This window comes from Erinaceus europaeus, chromosome 8 (assembly GCF_950295315.1).
Source record: "Erinaceus europaeus chromosome 8, mEriEur2.1, whole genome shotgun sequence".
Classification (NCBI taxonomy): Eukaryota; Metazoa; Chordata; class Mammalia; order Eulipotyphla; family Erinaceidae; genus Erinaceus; species Erinaceus europaeus.
The window spans coordinates 1,093,886-1,116,325 of NC_080169.1; the positions used below are offsets into that span (position 1 = coordinate 1,093,886).

The 22,440-nt window shown below is 44.0% G+C and overlaps 2 protein-coding genes across 2 annotated transcripts in view; both read right to left on the reverse strand.

The window, feature by feature from the left end:
- Positions 1–13,763, reverse strand: part of ITPRID1 (ITPR interacting domain containing 1) — a 95,847-nt gene extending 82,084 nt beyond the window's left edge. The window contains exons 1-3 of the mRNA XM_016191658.2: positions 13,606–13,763; positions 10,812–10,860; positions 10,224–10,267 (exon numbers count right to left, since the gene is read on the reverse strand). Of these exons, the coding sequence (XP_016047144.2) occupies positions 10,224–10,267; positions 10,812–10,860; positions 13,606–13,732 (220 nt within the window). The 5' untranslated portion in view covers positions 13,733–13,763. The remainder of the gene's footprint in view (positions 1–10,223; positions 10,268–10,811; positions 10,861–13,605) is intronic.
- Positions 1–22,440, reverse strand: part of PPP1R17 (protein phosphatase 1 regulatory subunit 17) — a 749,123-nt gene that overhangs the window by 132,922 nt on the left and 593,761 nt on the right. The window lies entirely within an intron of this gene.

Below are 22,440 nucleotides of genomic sequence, written 5' to 3' on the forward strand. Positions count from 1 at the left end.
ATAATCATTGTTTTGCCTGAAAGATCCCCACCCATTCCATTCCTTTGATCTATCTTCTTTCTACCCTCAACACCCTCCCTGCCTGCAGGGTAGTATTAATCCTACCAGTTAAAACCCTCGCTACAGTTGCTAAGGAAGTTTCTACCTTCCCAGCCCCTTCTGCCTTTCTCCGCCCCTTTCCTAGCCATTTCTGTTTCCGACTTGCCATTTCTGGGTCTGCCCTTTAAAAGCCTGGGCTCCCTGAGCAATAAAGAATTGCACTGCCTCGCCACCACGAGTCTGTTCCTGAGTCATCTCTCTTGCGGTAGCTGAGTGAGCAGCAGCCCAGGCTGGCTCCGGTCGAATTCTCTCCAACCCAGAGAGTATGTGCCCAGGAAGAGGCAAACCCACACTAGCCCAGCAATACATTTTGAAAAAACTCTTAAGACAAGCCAGATTTTTAAAATCACAATAAAATTATAAATAAAAATAATGTGGTTTACTGCTTTTTCTTTTTTCTTTTTGCCTCCAGGGTTATCGTTGGGGCTCAGTGCCTGCACTATAAATCCAGTGCTCCTGGAGGCCATTTTTTCCAATTATGTTGCCCTTGTTGTTATTGTTATTATTGCTATTGTTGTTGTTGGATAGGACAGAGAGAAAAGGAGAGAGGAGGGGAAGACAGAGAGGGGGAGAGAGAGACAGACACCTGCAGACCTGCCTCACCACCTGTGAAGTGACTCCCCTACAGGTGGGGAGCCGGGATCCTTACTCTGGTGCTCACACTTTGTGCCACGTGTGCTTAACCCGCTGCACTACCACCTGGTCCCCCTTGCTTTTTTTCTACATATTTTTAATCATTTATTATTGGATAGAGACAGAAAGAAATTGAGAAGGGAGGAGGGAGATAGAAAGACAGAGGCCCACAGCTCTGCTTTACTACTTGTGTAGCTCCCCCTGCAGGTGGGGACCAGGGGCTTGAACCTGAGTCCTTGTGCACTCACTTTTTGCTTTTCATTTGACTCTGACTCCTTGAATTCTGAGGGGGGTGGTAATTTTACTGTGCATCCACTTTCCTGTGAGTTTGGAGATGTTGTAGGCCAAGCCCAGCAGTAGGACCTGGGTGGTTAACAGTCTTGCACAAGATAGTGTGAAACAATTATTTGTTTTTACATTGTAATGAAATATTTTATTTATCTAACATTTCCAAGATATCATGATTTCAGTAAGCAATCAATATATTAATTCTTTAATTAGATATATTTTGTTACTTTTTAATTTTTTAATTTTCATATTTTTGAGTTTAATAGTGATTTAATAGTGACTTACAAAATGACAAGATAATGGTGTATAATTCCTCACTGTCTCCACCACCAGAGGTTTGTGTCCCCAATCACGCCATTGGAAGTTACAGCAGTTTTCCGAAGACTGCAGATATGAGTTAACTATTATTTCTTTTTTTTATTAATTTTTAAAATTTATTTATTTATTTATTGGATAGAGACAGTCAGAAATCGAGAGGGAAGGGAGAGATAGAGAGGGTGAGAGATAGAGAGACACCTGTAACACTGCTTCACCACTTGCAAAGCTTTCCCCCTGCAGGTGGGGACTGGGGGCTTGAACCTGGGTCCTTACACACTGTAACATGAGTGCTCAACCAGGTGCTCCACCACCCGGCCCCAGGTTAACTATTATTTCTAAAATGATCTGTCTATATTTTTATATACTTGCCCACCCATGGTCCCATCTTCTTTTTTCCAAGTCACATCTACACCTATTACTATATCCAAATGTCCCTCTCTTTTTCCTCTTCTCTCTCCGGGTCCTGATGGAGTTGTTGTTCAGAACCCTCTGGGCATCTTCCCCCTAACATTTCTCCCCCACTGGGAGTTTGGACCAAAATTCTTTATGGGATGCAGAAGGTGGGAGTTCTGGCTTCTGTAATTGCTTCTCGCTGGACATGGACATTGACCGATGGATTCATATCTTCAGCGTATGACCATTAATGATGAAAACATTTGCCTCCATTTGGCCGAGTTTATCTCATTTGTAAGGTGTATTTCCTATAGGCGGAGGTCTGTCCCAATGTCCTCTCCCTGCATCCAGCACTGTCCACCTCTCATGGCACTGGGTTCTTTCCTCATTAGTCCAGGACTCTGCTGAGCACAAATCTGTGTGCTTTCCAGTCCCCTTAACTCTCTCCACTGCCTGTATGGCTCACTGGTGGTGACCTGCCTGGCTCCAGGAAGCAGTTCAGTCTGTGGCCTTGGATCAGAGAAAGAATGTGACACCAGGGAATGCTGTAAGGGCACTAACTGTCCCTGTGACCTGATTTCCTCTGGCTTCTGAGGCAGCCCCCCTGTGACCATGCTCACTGCTGAAGTCCTGCTTATTTCCATCCTCAGTGCTTCTGGGGCTTAGAGCTAATACAGTCTCCTCCATTTTTTCTTTGCAATATGCTCTTGATTTACCTTTCTTTCTTTCCTTCTGTTGCCCTTGTTATTTTATTGTAATTATTATTGATGCCGTCATTGTTGGATAGGACAGAGAGAAATGGAGAGGCCATGGGAAGACAGGTGGGGAGAGAAAGACACCTGCAGACCTGCTTCACCACTTGTGAGGCGACTCCCCTGCAGTTGGGGAGCCAGGGGCTCGAACCAGGATCTTTACGTCAGTCCTTGTGCTTTGCGCCACCTGCACTTAACCCACTGTGCCACCACCTGACTCCCTCTAGTTTTCTTTTTTGAATCAGATTTTATTCTCTAAATGCACTGAAGGTAAAGAAAGACAACAAAATGGATGTGAGGGTGATCTGGCTGTGACATCTGTCACCCCACTGATCACCAGGGTTGATTCGCTGATCTGGCTGGCTTAGTGGGTGTTCCCTTCCTCCCTCACCGCTCCATGTGCGTCCCTCCTGAAGCTGCACACTTGGTCAGAGAGGACGGCCTTCCCCAAACAGAGACGGGCCGGTTTTCAGTCAACGGTATACGAGTACCTGTGCTCCCCTGCTAGAACCTTCAAACAAGCTCTCAAGAAAGGCAACAAAATTCCTACTGTCACCACGTTTCCTAAAGATTGACTTGGAAGAGAAAGTGAGGAAAGATAAAACAAAACTCCTCTGGCCCACTTAAGATATCCCCTAGCACTGGTTGAAATGCTAGTTGAGATTCCCTTTTCGATCCTTGGGTCTCCACTCACCCTCCTTGCTGTTGGATGGACCCATGCCATCTGAGACAGCAGACACCGCACTTAACCCTGCAGAATGTGGTGCTGGAGAAGACGCCGCAAGATATGCAGAAGGCACTAATTAGCACCTTTATTGGCGTAGAAAGCATTTTTTATTTTGGTTTTCCTAAGCATTTCTGACTGATTCATGGAAGACATTTGGTTCTTTGGAATATCGTCCAATAGACTAATCAAATCACATTTTCACAGGGCTCTGAAATCATAGCACCCTGCAGCCTTCTGCACATTTAACTCCTGCGGCACTAAGACAGGCTGCAGAGATAGTCACTAGGACTCACATACCTTCATTGGCAAGTGACTGACCAATATTCTGGGAGACAGAGAGAGAGACAGACAGACTGGGGCCAGCTGGTGGTGCCCTTGGTTAAACGCACACATTACAGCACACAGGGACCCAGGTTCAAGCCCCTGGTCCCCACCAGCAGGGGGAAAGCTTCACAAGTGGTGAAGTGGGGCTGCATGTGTTTCTCTGTCTCTCTCCCTCTGTTAGCTGCTCCTCCCCTCTCAATTTCTCTCTGTTTTTATTCAATAATAAATAAAAATAAAAAGAGATACAGACAGGCAGACAGAGAGATTCTTATATTCTCTCTTGATACTCATACTCAAAAATTTAGAACCAACTGTAATGTCTTACTCTACTGCACCTATAGGTCTACTTATTTTTTTCAGACAGATGTTGACTCTTCCTCTCCACTCCACTGCTGACAGCCACCCTCAACTCTCTCCTGTCAATGCCCAGTTCATAGTATCTTCTTACCAACGTGTGCCCCTCCTCCCCATTCTCAGAATAAACACTGAGCCCGTGGCTCCTCTCTGCAGAAGCCATTCATAACACACTGCATTAGAGGTGGCAAATGTGAAACAAGGTTGACCAGTTGCCCACTGTGGTGCTGATGACAGCTGTCTCCAATTATTTTTGACTCTCTATTCAGGTGAACAAAGGTACAGTTTCTAAATTCCAATCAACCTAGATCCTGGTTATCATTGCCCATCTTTCTGGAACATGAAACACTGTTTTTGTCACTCCTGTTCTAAGATAGTGTGTCAACTTCATTCTCAGGATGTTTGTGCGTCTACGACCTGTCCACAGCCTACTGACGGAAACATTTCCCATTTTCACCACTGCTGCCAAGAATGAAACGATTCTTCTGTCTAACCAACTTTCCTAGATCTTCCTGTGCCTTGGTCACAAGTGATTTTCTTCTCGTGTTTTATCTTTGTTCAAGCACTTACTGATTCCTTAAAGTGGCATTGTCTCTTTGTTCTATCAAAACCATATCTTTCTAAAAAATTTCATTATCTTTATATTATTTATTGAATAGAGACAACCAGAAATCAAGAGGGAAGGGAATGGTAGAGAGGAAGAGTGATAGAGAGAGGAACAACTTGCAACGCATTCACCCTGCAGGTGGGGGCTGGAGGAAATTCATAGTCATACAGGCACATAGCAAGTAACAAGAAAAAAAAAATCAAACTTAACTTCACATCTGATAATTTTGGAAAAAGGGGAGCAAAGGGAACCCAAAGCAAACAGAAGGAATGAAATAACAAAAAGGAGAGCAGAAGTCAACAACACAGAATACAAACAAACAAGAACATACAAAAGACCAAGAGAAACTAAGAGATAGCTTGTTGAAAGGGTAAATAAAATTGACAACCCCCTGGCTTGACTCACTAAAAAGGGGAGAAGACTCCAATAATTTCATATCATAGATGAATGGCGAGAGACCACACTAGACACCACAGAAGTTCATCAAGCAGAACTTCTATGAATGACTACATGTCACCAAACTTGAAAATCTCAAAGAGATTGATAAACTTTTAGAAATATATTATCTTCCCAAGGCTAAACCAGGAGGAATTAAAAACAGAATAAACCAATTACAGAAAGAAAAAAGCCTCTATAGGAGAGCTACTAACAATATTCCTCAACTCTCCTAAAATACTGAAGGCACAGGGACTCTCCTTAACATCTTCTATGAAGTCAACCTCACCCTAATATCAAAAGCAGGTCAACAAGTAAGAACAAAGAAAACTACTAACTGATACCCCTGATGAACACAGATGCTAAGGTCTTCAACAAAATCTTAGCTAACTAGATACAACTGTACAGTGAGATCACACAGCATGACCAAGTAGGTTTTATCCCAGGGAAGCAAGGATGGTTCAATAAATATAAATCAATAAATGTGATCCTTCACATCAACAAAAGCCAAGTCAAAAACCACAAGATTATCCTGATAGTTTTCTTCTCATCCTCACAAATGGTCATTCCTCTTCCCAGTGCTTGTACAACATCTACTATAATTATTGTTGACTTTTGTTTCTTTCAGACTATGTGACTTCCCCACAAGTAATCCTCTTATATTCAAATGTAGATAGACTTAAACATCTCTCTGCAACAACTGATATTACCAAGGTTCAAATGCTCATTTTTCTTCTTTTAATTATTTCAGTAGCTTCTTACATGGGCTTTCTGCTCTTAGTCTCCCCCAACTTGAAGATGATAATATGTTTTTCCAAATGACAGTCAGAGATACCCTGCTGAAAGAACCCAGAATTATGCCCTTTTTAAATATTAGACACTTTAACAGATCTAATTTTCCCTTAGAATAAAGCTCAAAGAACTTATGGGAATTTAAGGCGTTAGACCCTAAATTATTTGGATTATGGATAACTCTTTAAGATTACTTTTTAGAAAAATACTATTATTTATATATTATTGGATAGAAACAGAGAGAAATTGAGAAAGGAGGAGAACGAGATTAGGAGGGACAGAGAGACACCAATACCCCTGTTTCACCATTCATGAAGGTTCCCTCTGCAGGTGGGGACCAGGGGCTTGAACCAAGGTCCTTGCACACTGTAATGTGTGTGCTTAACCAGGAGCACCACCACTTGCCCCCTGGACAACTCTTTAACCCTTACTTCTCTGCCTTCTCGCTTGCACATTTAGCCACACCCACCGAGGTCTTCTGGATATTCTTGGAATACATAGGTTATGTTACCAGGCCAGGCCTTCACAAGCACTGTCTTGTTTGCATGAAACATCTCCTCTCAGAGGAGCAAAAGTTCTGTTCCACGCAAAGTTGGCCTTATCAGGAATGTCTTCTCTGGCAGACTTTTCCCCCGGCAGGCTACAGATTTGCTGGTCATTGTTATCTTCTCCACTGTGTCTGTTTTCCTCAGTCTCAATAGAATTCAAAGATAAATATTCTTGCCTTCAGGTTCATGACTAGTCAACAATTTATTCTGCTTTCTAGCTTAACTCTTTTTCAATCACCAGGTTCCAGATGCTACCATGATGCCAACCTGACTTCCCTGGACAGACAACCTTACCAGTGTGTCCTAGAGTCACAGCTCCCTAGGCCCCTGCCCCATTGGGAGAGAGAGAGAGATGGGCTGGGAGTATGGCTCGACCTGTCAACGTTCATGTTCAGTGGGGAAGCAATTATAGAAACCAGACCTTCCACCCCATAATATCCCTTGCTCCATGCTCCCAGAGGGATAAATAATAGGGAAACTGTCAAGGGAGAGGACAGGATAGGGAGTTCTGGTGGTGGGAACTGTGTGGAACTGTACCCTCTCACCCTATCGTCTTGTCAATATTTCCATTTTATAAATAAAAATTAAAAAAGAATTCCAATATAAGAGCACTCAATTCATATTCTTAAGTGACTGAAGAATGGAATAATAATAAATGGAGCTCTGACAGGAGTTTAGCTGGTGTGTGGGCAAAGAAATGAATTTGACAGCACGTTTATTCCCCACTCTCCAGAGTCCACTTAGGGGTTATGGAGAAATCTGGGTTAGAGAAGAGGCCGAAAGATAATTTCCATTGTGAGTTTTGTGTGACACCTAGCAGGAGTAATGTTACCTATAGCCCATGTGTCCTACCTGTCACAGGGTCATGTAGGCAGTCGAATGGGAGTGAGTATGAGTGTCTCTAGTAAGTATGCAAGAAGTAGAACACCATAAAGGCTAGGAGAGAAAATCAGAAAGAAAAAAAAAAACAACTACTGTTCAGGAAATGATGGGATATGATTGTGATTGCAGTAAAGCTCAGGGAATTTACTGGAGCAAGAGTAGGAATGGTGGAAATCAACTCATTCATGAAAACAGCTCAAGCGTCTGATGCCTTTCAGAAATATCTGTGGGGCTGGGAGACACTTCTGGGATTCGAAACTATGGAGTTGCACAAGACTCATTCTTGCTCTCCCCAGCCAGCTAGGAAAAGGTTTGAAAATCAGCTAAGAACTCAAGAAAATACCACCAAGATTTCTTCAGAAACTCACCAAGCTACAGGTCAACACACAAATGGCTTATGGACAGAAAAAGCAGTGAGGGAGAGATTCCTGGGACTAAAAGGCTGTATTCAGGGGAGGTTGACGCCAAACTGGGAGCTTGGCAGCTGAGGTTCTTCCCTTCTGGATCTGAGCTAAAGAAACAACAGGCCCCACCTGCAGGGGGAAAGCTTCACGGGTGAGGAAGCAGTACTGCAGGTCTCTCTCTCTCTCTCTCTCTCTTTCTCTCTCTCTCTCTCTCCCATCCGCTTCCCTCTTGATTTCTGGTTGTCTATCCAACAAATGAATAAAGATAAGAAAAAAATTTTAAAAAGAGAGAGATGGAAAGAGAGAGAGAGAGAGAGAGAGAGAGAGAGAGAGCGCTGTGGCACTACTTCACTGCTTATAAAGCTTTGTCTCTGCAGGTATAGGTCAGGGGCCTGAACCCAGGTCCTTTAACACTGCAATGTGTGCGCTCAACCAGGTACACCACCACCTGGACCCAAGAGACTGCTTCTTAATAAAAATATTTTATTTGTTTATTGGATAGAGACAGACAGAAATTAAGAGGGGGGAGACAGAGGTTGAGAGAGACAGAGAGACACCTGCAGCCCTGCTTCCCAGCTTGTGAAGCTTCTTCCCTGCAGGTAGGAGCGGGGTTTGACCTTAGGTCCTTGTGAACTGTATTTGCTCCACTACCTGCCTCCTTCCTTCTCCTCTCCAGTTCATTTTCACTTTGCCACAGTTTTTCTCCCCGTCTCCGTCACCAATTCCTGCTTCCCAGCCTGACTCTTACTTCCCTTAAAGTCAGTGTACATCCACCTGAATTTGCCTAAAACCAGCAGAGAGAGGGGTTGCTAGGACATCAGCTCTCAGGTCCTTCGGCTTCCCTGCCTTTAACTAACTGTGACCAAAGCAGTGTCCCTTGATCACTCCGTGCCCCCAGGTTCTTCCCCTGAGAAACATAAATGAACACCAGCCTGGCTGTGACACAGGTTCCTGAGCTGAAAGCATGATGGATGAGGAAGGGCCTTGTAAATGCAAAGGCTCAATTAAGCCCGTGAGCAGCTATGCCATTATTATTGGTGATGGCACTGAAGATAGAGAAGCCTTTCTGACCTTACAGCCACACAAATAAACCTTCTTTCCCCCAGGCCTTCACTCCTGGCTCTGTCTTCAGTGTTCAGTGTTCAGTGGCTGGAGTCAGAGGAGGGAGGGTCATGGCCAGTCCCTGATTTCGGAGAAGTGAGGCTTGAAGTAGAGTTACTGACAACCTGAGAACCAGTGCCAGGCCTCTCTCCAGGAACCAGGCATGATGAGACATCAGGAGATGGGAAGTTCTGCCTTTAGCGCTTACGTCCATATCCTTTCTTGAATCTGAACTATTCTAAACAGGGGTTTTGTTATAGTTAAGTGCAAGGCATAGGTAAAGATCTTGAGAAATCTTTGTATCATGAAAACTTCATATATTTTTAAATTAAAAAATACCTTTACTTATTTAGCAGATAGAAACAGCCAGAAATTGAGAGGAAAGGGGAGATAGAGAAGGAGATAGAGAGGCACCTGCCTCACAACCTGTGAAACTTCCCCTGCAGGTGGAGACTGGAAGCCTGAACTCAGATCCTTGTGTGTCATATTATAATATGCACTCTCAGCCAGGTGTGCCGCTACCTACCCCTAAGCTTATAGTAAGCAAATTAACAAAAAAGAATAAAGAAACTTGGAGGAGGGAATTTCAGTTATATACTTTTTTTTTTTTTAACAAAGGACAGATCACAAATAAATTGTTTTTTAATGAGTGGTCCATCTTAATTAAAGATGGCAGTGAAGGAAGTGAAATAATTAAAGCCTGCCAGGTAAGTCACTAGTAGACTAATCTTTTTTTCTCTAATCATTGAGCTCCTAATTTAAGTTATTTTCACCTACATTATTTATGACATTTCATCAGTTTAAAGCTGGCTTTTTTTTACACTGTGCCACCTACAGAATGAAGATGCATCTTGTGGTCAGTGTTACCTTTCACTTTCACTTGTCAGGACTTCTGTCCTTGTCCCCTGTGTGGCTGGCATTTGGTACATAATGGGCACATTCATATTAATAAGGTGTGCGTAATTCATCAACACGTGATCTTGGGTTCTCTGCAGTCTGGTACTTTATGTGGGGAGGGCAGAAACTAACACCCTTTGTGGGTTGTTTTTCTTTTTCTAATGTTCAAGCCTCAGTGCAGCAAGTGCAGTACTGTTCCCACCTTGGGAACACTTGCCCTGCTTGCCTTAGAATCAATCATTTCTTTGTTTTGAAGAACAAATGTATCATTAAGAAATGAGAATATCATGTTCAGGCTAGAGGATCTGAAGAAACCAGATTTCAACTAAGAAAAAAATATAAAAAAAACACCATACAGCACAACGAAGAATCAAACCATTTCGTTTCCATAATTACATTCCTGAAAAATGTCTTGATAGAACCTCGGAACTTTCTGTTACCGTGTGAGTTTGCTCACGATAGAGGAGAGTTCTGCTTTCCAGCCCCCGACCTGCTGCCGAGCGCCCACCTCTTTTCGGAGCCTCTTCTTAGACACGAAACAGATCGGCTCCATTTCGAGGAACCTCTGATGATTCCCGCTTCAAGATGTTGCCACCCAGACATTTGATAACCCTCCTACTCTGGCCCCCGAAGCAGAGCAGAGCTCTTTCTTGCATTCCCTTCTCTTACCAGTGTGGTCGATGATTTGCTGCAAGTTTTCATGTACAGGGATGCTATAAAGAAAAGAGCTGTGAGTCAAACAAGGTGTGTAGGTAAATTATTTTAGTTGGGTTTTTTAACTAAGTTGAGAAGAGCAAATCTAGAGTTGGGCTTTATTCTGAGGGAACTTTCTGGAAACCACTGAATAGTTAGGACTGAAATGCTTTTCTGTTGTGTAGTTTTAGAATGACACATGACTATTCCAGTAATAAAACAGCCCTTTCTTTCACCCAGCTGAAATGAAAATCCAGGGCTGGATGGTAGAACACTTGGTTGAGTACACGTTACAAGGCACAGGTTTGAGCTCCCAGTCCCCACGTGTAGGGGGAAAGATTTGCAAATGGTGAAACTGGGCTGCAGGTGCCTTTCTATCTCTTTCCCTGTTTTTCTCTCCATTCCCTCTTGATTTCTGGCTGTCTCTATCCAGTAAGCAAATAAAGGTAATCACAGAAAGAAATGAAAACCCCTACATGTCATTCCTCGATCAATCAGAGGTACCCACGTCAGTTTCACAGATCTTTGCAAGTGAAATGCATAATGGCACAAAGACACACTTACAAGAATCCAAAGTCCAGCCACTGTTGAATGCTTTCTTGTTTGGAATCTTCTACAAATGAGCAAAGAACAGACCAGTCAGCCAAGTGGAAACCAGCTTGAATGGCTCCCCTCCCACCCCCTTTCCAGCCGTCACTCAGCACCTTCGCTTCCTACAGGCTCAGTCACATGTTTCTATAATCATATTTATTTTTCCCTTAGGCAAAACTTTCTGTTTTCCATAATCACCTTCTCCTGTACATGATGTATAAACTTGCAAAAAAAAAAAATACTGCAACTAAGAAAAGAGACATAAAAGTAAAGAAAAATGAACCAAAGAGCAGGAAGAGTTAGAATGGTTTCTAATTACCTGGTGTGAATGACAAAGGGTGACAAAGGACAGGAGACTTGGATGTTTCTCCTGTTGGCTATAAATCACCAGAGTCTCTCCTCACAGAATCACAGCATTTACCTAAGGCAGCGAGCCAGGGATGTTTATTTGCAAGGAGTGCTCTGCCAGGTTAGAAACCAAATTTGCATTCATTCCAGGGACAAATTGCACTAAAGTCTCAGGATTGCCAAGGGCACCAGTGTTAAAAAGGTACCACCAGTCTTTTAAGGTGGCTCTTTATCTTGGACTCAAAAAAAAAAAAAAAGCTATTGGAAGGCAGACTTTGCTGTTACATATTTGCTTCCATTTTAATGGGTTACAATCTCTTTGGGGTTGATTTTCCCAATCACTGAGTACCTGGCTTACTTTCTCACAAGGCATCTGGCACTGAGAAGAGGAGCTTATACTTTGGGTGAGGTATTGAGAAGGAATTGGAAAGGAGCAAATGGTAGCATCAAAATGAAGGGGAAAAGTGTGCTCTTAACTACTACTCTTCAAACTCTTAAAACTACTTTCAAGATCTCATGCAAAATCCAGTGGCAAATAAGAATCTCTCACATGAAAAAGCAGCAACAAATTCTGGAGAGGCTGTGGGGTCAAAGGAACCCTCCTGCACTGCTGGTGGGAATGTCAGTTGGTCTAAGCTCTGTGGAGAACAGTCTGGAGAACTCTCAGAAGGCTAGAAATGGACCTACCCTATGACCCTGCAATTCATCTCCTGGGGATATATCCTAAGGAACCAAACACACCCATCCAAAAAGATCTGTGTACACATATGTTTCTGGCAGCACAATGTATAATAGCCAAAACCTGGAAGCAACCCAGGTGTCCAACAGCAGATGAGTGGCTGAGCAAGTTGTGGTCTATATATACAATGGAATACTACTCAACTATTAAAAATGGTGATTTCACCTTCTTCACCTCATCTTGGATGGAGCTTGAAGGAATACTGTGAGGTGAGATCAGCCAGAAAGAGAAGGATGAATATGGGATGATCCCACTCGTAGACAGAAGTTGAAAAACAAGAACAGAAGGGAAAACGCTAAGCAGAACTTGGACTGGTGCTGGCTGGGGTATTGCACTAAAGTAAGACTCTGGGGTGGGGGTGGGGTGGGGGTTCAGGTCCTGGAACAGGATGGCAGAGGAGGACCTAGAGGGGGTTGAATTGTTATGTGGAAAACTGAGAAATGTTACACATGTACAAACCATTGTATTTTTCTGTCCACTGTAAACCATTAATCCCCCAATAAAGAAAATTTTAAAAATCTCTTGCACGGGGCCGGAGGGCGGTGCACCTGGCTGAGCACACATGTTACAATGAGCAAGGACTTGGGTTCCAGCCCCCAGTCCCCCACAGGCAGCGGGAAAGCTTTGCAAGTTGTGAAGCAGGGCTGCCAGTCCCTCTCTCTCTCTCTCTCTCTCTCTCTCTCTTCTATCTTGCCATTCCTCTTGATTTCTGGCTATCTCTATCCAATAAATAAAGATAATATAATAATAATAATAGAATTAGTAAAGTCAGGTCCCCTTGAAATAGACCTAAAATAAACGTACTAGCTTTTTCCATAATGGAGACACCAAATCTCATCTGCTGTAATCTCGCCTTTAGGTTCCCAATTGTTAAGCAATTTGTTCTGCGTTGTATCTTAATGCTTTTTCAGACACCAAGTTGCAGATGCTACCATGATGCCAGCCTGACTTCCCTAGGCAGACAATTTCACCAACACACCCTGGAGCCCCACCTCCCCAGAGCTCTGCCCCACTAGGGAAAGTTAGAAATAGGCTGGGGGTGTGAATTCACCTGCCAACACCCATGTCCAGTGCAGAAACAGTTACAGAAGCCAGACCTCCCACCTTCTGCTCCCCATAATGATCCTGGGCCTATGCTCCCAGAGGGATGAAGAATAGAGAAGCTTTCAAGGGACAGAATGGGATACAGAGCTCTGTGGGTGGGAATTATGTGGAGTTGTACCCCTCTTATCTTATGATCTTGTCGATATTTTTTTATTTTATAAAGAAATTAACTAAAAGATTTATACAGTGACACTTCAAAAAAAATAGTTGCTTACCCAAGTGTCGAATAAAAAGTAAAAAAAAAAAAAAAGTTCTCTCACTAAAGCATCACATGTCCTACAAGAAGAAACCTCATGTTTTGTGGCCCTTAGGAGGACAGGACACCAGACTGGAAAGGAAACAGAGTTCATCCTTTGGTTGGTCTATTTCTATCAAGCCAGCCTGTTTTGTGTTTCTGGGAAGGAAATCAGAAATGCCCAGTTTCAGAGACAACTCTCGCATCAGGCCGATAGCAATGAAGGGTACCCTCAAAGCTAAGTCCTTGCTCCAAACTATGTGCCGCTCTCCAAGAACTCCCATGTCCCTCATCCCTACAGCAGGGTATGTTTCCAAGTAGCTGTGGGGCTCTGTCCTCACCCTGCAAAGGCGGTGGTAGCTGCTCATCCAGCGGGGTCCATGCCTCCTTGGTGGCCCTCAGGATGTCTCTTTTGCTCCTCTCTGGGCCTGCCTGAGGGCTCTCCTGTCCATGTGACTTCTCCGCCATCACAGCAAAGTATTGTGGCAAGCTAAAAAAAAAAAAAGGCAGACAGGAATAAGCTGATACAAGCATGTAGCATGACTCAGTGAGGCTGGCTAGATGACTCCCAGTCCAGTTTCAGGGTCCAGGCTCACAGTCTTTGGGAGTCTGGCTCACTCATGTGAGCTGGGTTTCTAGAGAAATGGCGACCTCTCAGTGGACAGTCCCCAGAAGACCAGGGACTCACATGGTTCCACTGGTCACCTGGCTACATCCACACCCTGCTAGATTCTATCTGATGGTCTGGGATGTAGATGGAGAGTAAAGCAGCCATGGGCAGGCGGTGGCACACCTGGTCGAGTGCACACGTCACAGTGTGCGAAGACCTGGGTTCAAGCCTCAAGTCCTTATCTGCAAGGGGGAAAGCTTTGTGAGTGGCGAAGCCGTCCTGCCTGTGTCTCTCTGTCACCCTCTCTACTTCCCCTTCCTCTTGATTTCTGGATGTCTCTATCCAATAAATAAAGATAATAATTAAACCAAAAGAGACAGAGAGAGACAGACAGACAGAGACAGAGAGAGAGAGTAAAGCAACCAGAGTAGAGAGCTGGATTTCTCTAGTCAAGGAGAAAATTGTGGACTGTTGACAGTAAACATCTATGAGATAAACTCAAGAGCATCACTTTTAGAGACGCAAAATGTGAGAAATGAAGGCTTTGGTTATAGGTACACCTGGCAGATCTCCATCTCTGTAGCTGTCTGAGTGGCTGTGTGCGAACTCTACAACCCTTAGTTTTGAGTTGGGAGTAAACTGTACTTAAGTGGAGATCTGTTACACTCCAACAGAGTACTGCTACTATGTGCTATTATTATATGCTAAGTGCTACACAGAAAGCTTTACACATCTTATTTGATTCAATTGTTGATGAAGGAAGTTACCTAACTTTGTAGAGTGCTGAGGAGCCGGGGGGCTGAACTACACACCTGACGTCAATTAGCCACCCAGCTTCTGACCTGGGTGCTAGGACGCAAGCATGTCCCCGTGACTATTAAGCTATTGGGTTGTTGGAACAATTAGAATATGATGCTTTCAATGCTGCTATGATTGCATCCTGACTTCCCTGGGCAGGTGAGCTCACCAGTGTGTCCCGGAGTCTCACGTCCCCAGAGCCCTGCCCCACTAGGGAAAGATAGAAACAGGCTGGGGGGTGTGGATCCACCTGCCAATGTCCATGTCCAGTGGAGAAGCAATGACAGAAGCCAGAACTCCCACCTTCTGCTTCTCATAAAGAATTTGGGTTCATACTCCCAGAGGGGAAGAAATGTTAGAAGGAGATGACCAGAGGGCTCTGAACTCCAATTCCATCAGGACCTACCTGGAGAGCAAAGAGGACAAACGGAAGGGAGTCTGGAAGTAGTGATAGGTGTAGGCGTGACTTAGAAAGGAATGGAAGGCAGGACCATAGGGAAAAATGGGCAAATATATAAATATATATATATACAGATAGATAGAGAAATAATAGTCAACCCATACCAGTGACCTTGGAACAACCACTGCAGTTTCCAATGGAGGCAACAGGGACACAGAGCTCTGGTGGTGGGAACAGTGTGGAATTATATCCCTGTTATAGTTTTGCAAATCAATATTATATCACTAAAGTAAACACACACATGAGGACTGGGAACAGCAGACTTTCATGCCTGAGGTACTGTAGGTTCCACGTTAAATCTCTAGCACCATAACTAGCCAGAGCTTAGCAGTGCTCTGGTTAAAAAAAAAAAAATCATATATGCATATATGGAAGCAGTAGGTAGATACGTCGATGTTAGCTACCTCCTATCTTATCTGATATGGTGATGTTAGCTACCTCCTATCTTATCTGATATGGTGATGTTAGCTACCTCCTATCTTATTTGATTTGTCTTGACATTCTTACAAGGATCAGCGGGGTAAGAGATTGAGACAGAAGCTAAGGCGACTGTTGAGCTCTCCGCACTCACTTTGGGCACACGGAGAACAAGGGCGGCCCTGATTCACTGGTGTCTTTATTGTCTGAGTTCTCAGCACCATACCAGGTGCCAACTCAGCAAGCACAAAACTATAGCAGTGAGGCTAGGATCCCCAAAACACAAATTCGCCTCCTCCTCCTTCCTCTCCTCCTCCTTCTCCTTCCTCTTCCTCCTTCTTTCTCTTCCTCTCCTCCTCCTTCTTAAGATTTATTTCTGTTTATGAGACAAGAGACAGGAGAGGAAGAGGAAGAAGTGCCTGCTGGAGCACTGCTCAGTGCTGGCTTCTGGTGGTGCCAGTGACATGGCGGCATACCCATACTGTGTTTTAACATAGTGGACTATTTCTCATAGCCCCAAAGCCGTATCTTTGGGCAAATTTATCCCTACGGCATATATTTGCATATGTACTAGTTTATCTTTCAAGTTCAGAGAAATGATCGATCCAAAACCTCTAATAGCGGCATTTTATGCAAAGTCTAAACTGATGCATAATTATGACACATAGACCACCGTTTCTTTCTTTTTCTTTTAATTTTTTAAGTTATCTTTATTGAATAGAGACCGCCAGAAGTTGGGAGTGAAGGCAGTGACAGAGAGGGAGAGAGACAGAGACACCCACAGCCCTGCTTCACCGCTCACAAAATTTCCCCCTGCAGGTGGGCACTGGGGGCTCTAACCATATCCTGTGCGCTGTAACGCGAGTACACAACCAGGCGCACCACCACCTGGCCCCTTATTTAATGTTTTAATATCATTTTTTGAAATCAGCTGTGTCTGGCCTACAGGAACAACACTAAATAAGTCACCTCTGGAAGGTCACCAGAGACAAAATCCCCCTTGGGCACCGCATCTCTGAAATCTAGAGTCTAAGTTGTGAAATCTGGGGTATAAGTTGTGAAAAAAAACTTTAATTCAATGGGGAGTCGGGCTGTAGCACAGCGGGTTAAGCACAGGTGGCACAAAGCACGAGGACCGGCATAAGGATCCCGGTTTGAATCCCGGCTCCCCACCTGCAGGGGAGTCGCTTCACAGGCGGTGAAGCAGGTCTGCAGGTGTCTGTCTTTCTCTCCCCCTCTCTGTCTTCCCCTCCTCTCTCCATTTCTCTCTGTCCTATCCAACAACGACGACATCAATAACAACAACAATAATAACTACAACAATAAAACAACAAGGGCAACAAAAGGGAATAAATAAATAAAATAAATATTTAAAAAATAAAAAAACCCTTTAATTCAGAAACTAGCCCAGTTCAGTCCCTAGCACCCTCATAAGCCAGAGCTATGCAGTGCTCTTGGAAAAGAAAGAAGGAAGGAGGGAAAAAGGAAGGAAAGGAGGGAGATTGGATGGGGGGGAAGAGAGGAAGGATGGGACAAAAGAACGAATGAACTAGCTCACTGTCCTTGTTCTAGAGTGTTTCCTGGCCTTTGGCAATATGTACGGGGGCTGGGCAGTGGTGCACCAGGTTAAGCGCACACAGTACGAAGTGCAAGGAGCCATGCAGGGATCCGGATCAAGACCCCTGCTCCCCACATGTAGGGGGGGACATTTTACTTATTTTTATTTTTCATTTCAACATGGTAAGTTACTCAGATTTATTGTAAACATTGGAATACTCTTTGAAGTCTTCTAGGTCAGCACTGAAAATGCAACTGATGGTAAGAGTCTCATTCTCCTTATATATCAAACTCTCGCACTGAGTTTATGTGCAGACACATACATCAGTAGCACTGCTGTTTGTAAATGTAAAAGCATATCCATGTATACATCAAACATTACCAATGCTGTGATATTCAATGACTGTGAAACTTAAAGACAGTTGTGTTGATTTTTTATGGTATGCTAAAAAAATAAGCAAGTACTAGGCACCAGGTGGTGGTTCACCTACTTGAGTGCCCATGTCAGGATGGATAAGGACCCAGCTTCAAACTCCCACTCCCCACCTGCAAGGGGGAAGCTTTGTGAGCAATGCAGCAAGGTGATAGGAGTCTGTTTCTCCTTCTCTATCTTCCCCTCCCCTCTCCATTTCTTTGTCTCTATTAAGTGAACAAAACATTTTTAAAAAGCAATTAGTAAGAAACTTCAATTAGCTAAAAATTAAGGCAAAGTGGAGACAGTGAAGAGGTAAGCCACCAGTGGGCATCTGAGTCAGTTAGCATTAGGGAACAGATCAATACAACAGTACAAAACTTTGATAACATAAGAAAACAGTAGTATTTCCCAGAAAAAAAAAATACATGTATTCTTAAGTATATTCTTAAATTGTTTAGGATACCAGGATTCACCAAAGTAGCCAGAATAGCCTTTAGAAACGTTCACAGGTATGCTTGAGGTCACTGCCTCTGAGATGTGTTCTCACTGGGATGGAACAGAGGTAGGTCGGGTGGGGTTTGGATACCACAGGACCAGGCATGCTGCTACTCTCATGGCACCTCCTTCGGCACCAGGACTTAAACCTGGGTGGCACACAGAGGCACGACATACAGCCTGGCTGGAAACTCTCTCTCCAAACCTGCATTTAATTATCGCTTTTAGTTTTACAGAGCTTTGGGGACCTTTCTCTCTTTTTTTAAAATGCTCCTTTGGAATTCAATAAAAATATCTGATCACTGGCTTACAACAGGACCTGAAATATCTGTGCTTTTATGGGAAGCCAGAGTATTTCTGTTTGAATGAACAAAATTCACTGATGCATTAAAAAATTTCCTTTCAGGTCAGAGGGTAGACAGCATAATGGTTATGCAGAGACTCTCATGCCTGAGGCTCCAAAGTCCCAGGTTCAATCCCTTGCACCACCATCAGCCAGAGCTGAGCGCTCTGGTAAAAAATAAATAAATAAATAAAATAAAATAAAATAAATATATATAAACATTTTCCTTTCACACAGAGAAAAATAATGAATCATGTTCAACAAAACTCAAGAAATGTCAGACTCAGGCAAAGATCAAGGTGGTAAGACAACAGGGCCAGGCAGTGGTGCACCTGGTGAAGTGCTCACATTACAGCGCGCAAGGACCCAGGTTCAAGCCAGTCGGTCCCCACCTGCAGGCGGATAGTTTCACGAGTGGTGAAGCAGGGCTGCAAGATGTCTCTCTGTCTCTATCCAATAATAAAATAAATAAATATTAAAAAGAGAGAATAAGATATGAGACAAGAAAATAAGAAAAATAAGAACCCTAAAACAATCTTGCTCTTCACTGACCTCAGTGTCCAGTGTGTGTCTGCAGAGAAGAGTTTGCTCAGTAGTGAAGATAATCCGCAGGTGGCTAATGGCCTCCGCATTCCTTCTTTTTACTGCGATGCCAGTTCCCAGCCTCTCTGAAACAGGATGCTAACAAACACCACAGTTTTCTATGACAGTTCTGCTTGATTCACAGTTCCCACACTTGCATTCTACAGAGGTATGTTGACCTCAGCAACTCCTCTTATACAAACAGTGAGGGGGGGCGGTGCTTCCTGCTGGCTTAAATGGGCTTGGCTTTAGCCAAAATGCTTGCCAAGGAAAGTGGGAACCCTTGCTAAAGGCAAAGACCCGGGTGCATGCAGTTTGTAAAGAAAGACTCCTTCAGGCAGTCTGGTGGTAACACAGTGGGTTAAACGCACGTGGCACAAAGCACAAGGACCAGCATAAGGATCTAGGTTCCAGCCTCCGGCTCCCCACCTGCAGGGGAGTCGCTTCACAGGTGGTGAAGCAGGTCTGCAGGTGTCTGTTCTCTCTCTGTCTTCCCCTCCTCTCTCCATTTCTCTCTGTCCTATCCAACAATGAAAGACATCAACAATAACAATAATAACCACAATAAGGCTACAATAACAAGGGCAACAAAAGGGGGGATGGCCTCCAGGAGCAGTGGATTCGGTGCAGGCACTGAGCCCCAGCATTAACCCTGGAGGCAAAAAAAAAAAAAAGAAAGAAAGGAAAGACTCCTTTGTTCTCTCTCTTTAGGAGACTGCCTTCCCAGTTGGTAAACAAAGCTGAAAACCAGATTCTCCAGTGTTGAGGGGACTTCTGGGAACCTACTGGCTTACGCCCCCAGAGTGGCGTTTTGGAAAGGTACTCAGATCAGGCGGCACCATCCTACCCTGGGCAGTGATGGGGTAGAATTTATAGCATATGGTTGCTGCTGACACCTTGCGTTAACCCCTCTGTTTCCAGGACCTTTTGGAATTAATTTTTGGCAGACTGATTCAGCCCAAAGGGAATCCTTCGCTTGGATGACTTCCCTATGTCTGAAGGTCCTATCTCTACCTGCAGATTCAGTCTAATCTCATCACTATTTCTTTCCTTTTCTTGCCCCCCCTTTTGTTGCCCTTGTTGTTTTACTGTTGTTGTAGTTATTGTTGTTGATGATGATGTCATCATTGTTGGACAGGACAGAGAGAAATGGAGAGAGGAGGGGAAGACAGAGAGGGGGAGAGAAAGACAGACACCTGCAGACCTGCTTCACCGCCTGAGAAACGACTCCCCTGCAGGTGGGGAACCGAGGGCTCGAACCGGGATTCTTACTCCAGTCCTTGCGCTTTGTGCCATGTGTGTTTAACCTGCTGCGCTACCTCCTGACCTTCTTTTTCTTCTTTCACTAGAACACTCCTCAGCTCTGGCTCATGGTGGTGCAAGGAACTGAACCTGAGACCTCAGAGCCTCAGGTATGAAATACTTTTTTCAGAACCATTATACTGTCTCCTCAACCCTCATCACCATATAGAGGAATCCCATTATGGTTGAAAATCGCTAATATATTAATAGAAAGAAGAGATGTGCCAGGTGGTGGCACACTGGTTAAGCACACACATTACAGTGCACAAGGACCTGGGTTCAAGTCCCTGGTCCCCCACCCACAGGAGGAAAACTTCACAAATGGTGAAGCAGGGCTGCAGGTGTCTCTCAGTCTCTCTCTCTCTCGATCTCCCCCATCCCTCTCAATTTCTCTCTGTCTCTATCCAATAATAAATAACATAAATTTTAACAAGAAGAAATGTGACCAAGGCTTAACTATTGTAAAAATGACAAAAATAATGTTCTTTACTAATTTTATGTTGCATTCTCATCTTCAGCAAATCCAACCTTGCATTTATTTTCTTTACAAAGTCTGAGCCTACAGTAAAATCCTGGTATTTGTGGCATTGATGCAAGAACAGTGATGCACCTCTGTGCAAACATGGTGTCTTGGCCAGCAGGTAGTTTCTGTTGGGAGAACAGGACTGTACTTATCCCTGTGTATTTCACTGACCCAAGCACGGCTCTTGGTCCAGGATTTGTTGACTGCTTGGTCATTTGAAGAGGAGTGCATCTCTTAGCTAATTGGCATTCCTGGTTCTTACTGGTTAGACAACAGGTGTGATTAAGTTAGGTAACTTCAGATTTTATTCTTAATTTAGTAATAAATTAATCTGTTTATTTTTTACCACCAGGGTTATCACTGGGGCTTGGTACTTGTAGAAGGAATCCACTACTCCTGTCAGCCATTTTCTTCCGTTTTTCTCCTATTTTTCCTTCCATGTGTCCTTCCTTCCTTCCTTCCTTCCTTCCTTCCTTCCTTCCTTCCTTCCTTCCTTCATCCCTCCCTCCCTCCCTCCTCCCCCCTTTCTTCCTCTCTCTCTTTTCATATTAGGGAGAGGTACAGAAGGAAAGAGAAAGCAAGAGACACCTGCAGCTTTTCCCCAGCAGGTGGGAACCAGGGGCTTGAACCTGGGTCCTTGTGCATGGTGGCATGTGTGCTCAGCCAGGTGCGCCACCACGCAGCCCCCTTTCTGACTTTGCTACGGACAGACTTTCAATGTCTCCGATAATCTGTCTCTTCATCTTTATAACGACAACGAGACAGTCAAGTTACAAAACTGTGGAGAAAAAATAATGGAAGTGTATACAAAACAATCGATACCTGTATTTCCCCTTCCTTTTTCCTGTGCTTTCTTCTCTCACGGGCTTGTCAAGAAATGGACGGGGAGCTGGTATAGAGGGCAGAGCCCTGCCCTTGCTACATGAGGTCCCGGGTTTGATTCCTGACATTATGTGTGCCAGAGTGAGGCTCTGGTTCTCTATCGCCCATTCATAAACACATCTCTAAAAAATTATCAAGAATAACCACAATTAATGCAATTCCTCTTCCCCTCTCTCTCCTCCACATCCTCTTTCTCCACTTTCTTTCTTTCCCTTCTCCCTTTTATTTTGCCTTCATGATCATCACTGGAGCTCCAGCTACACCTGCACCACCCCACTGTCATTTGATTATTTTTTTCATCAGACAGAGGATGAGAGACAGAAGAAGACACCATAGAGACAACTTTCCCAAAGCTTCTACTTCGGTGCTTCCACTACGGTGACTGAGGCTTGAACCTGGGTCCTCCGTCAAAGAAAAAATGAGGAGGGGGAAGGTCTCTGAGAACAGTGGTGACATTAAGCAGGCCCCAGGCTCCAATAATAACCCTGGTGACAAAACTGTCAAATTAAAAATAGAATTTTCTTTTAAAAAAAATATTTATTGATTTATTCCCTTTTGTTGCCCTTGTTGTTTTATTGTTGTAATCATTGCTATTACTGATGTCATTGTTGTTGGATAGGACAGAGAGAAATGGAGAGAGGAGGGGAAGACAGAGAGGGGGAGAGAAAGACAGACACCTGCAGACCTGCTTCACCGCCTGTGAAGCGACTCCCCTGCAGGTGGGGAGCCGAGGGCTTGAATCAGGATCCTTATGCCGGTCCTTGCCCTTTGTGCCACTTGCACTTAACCTGC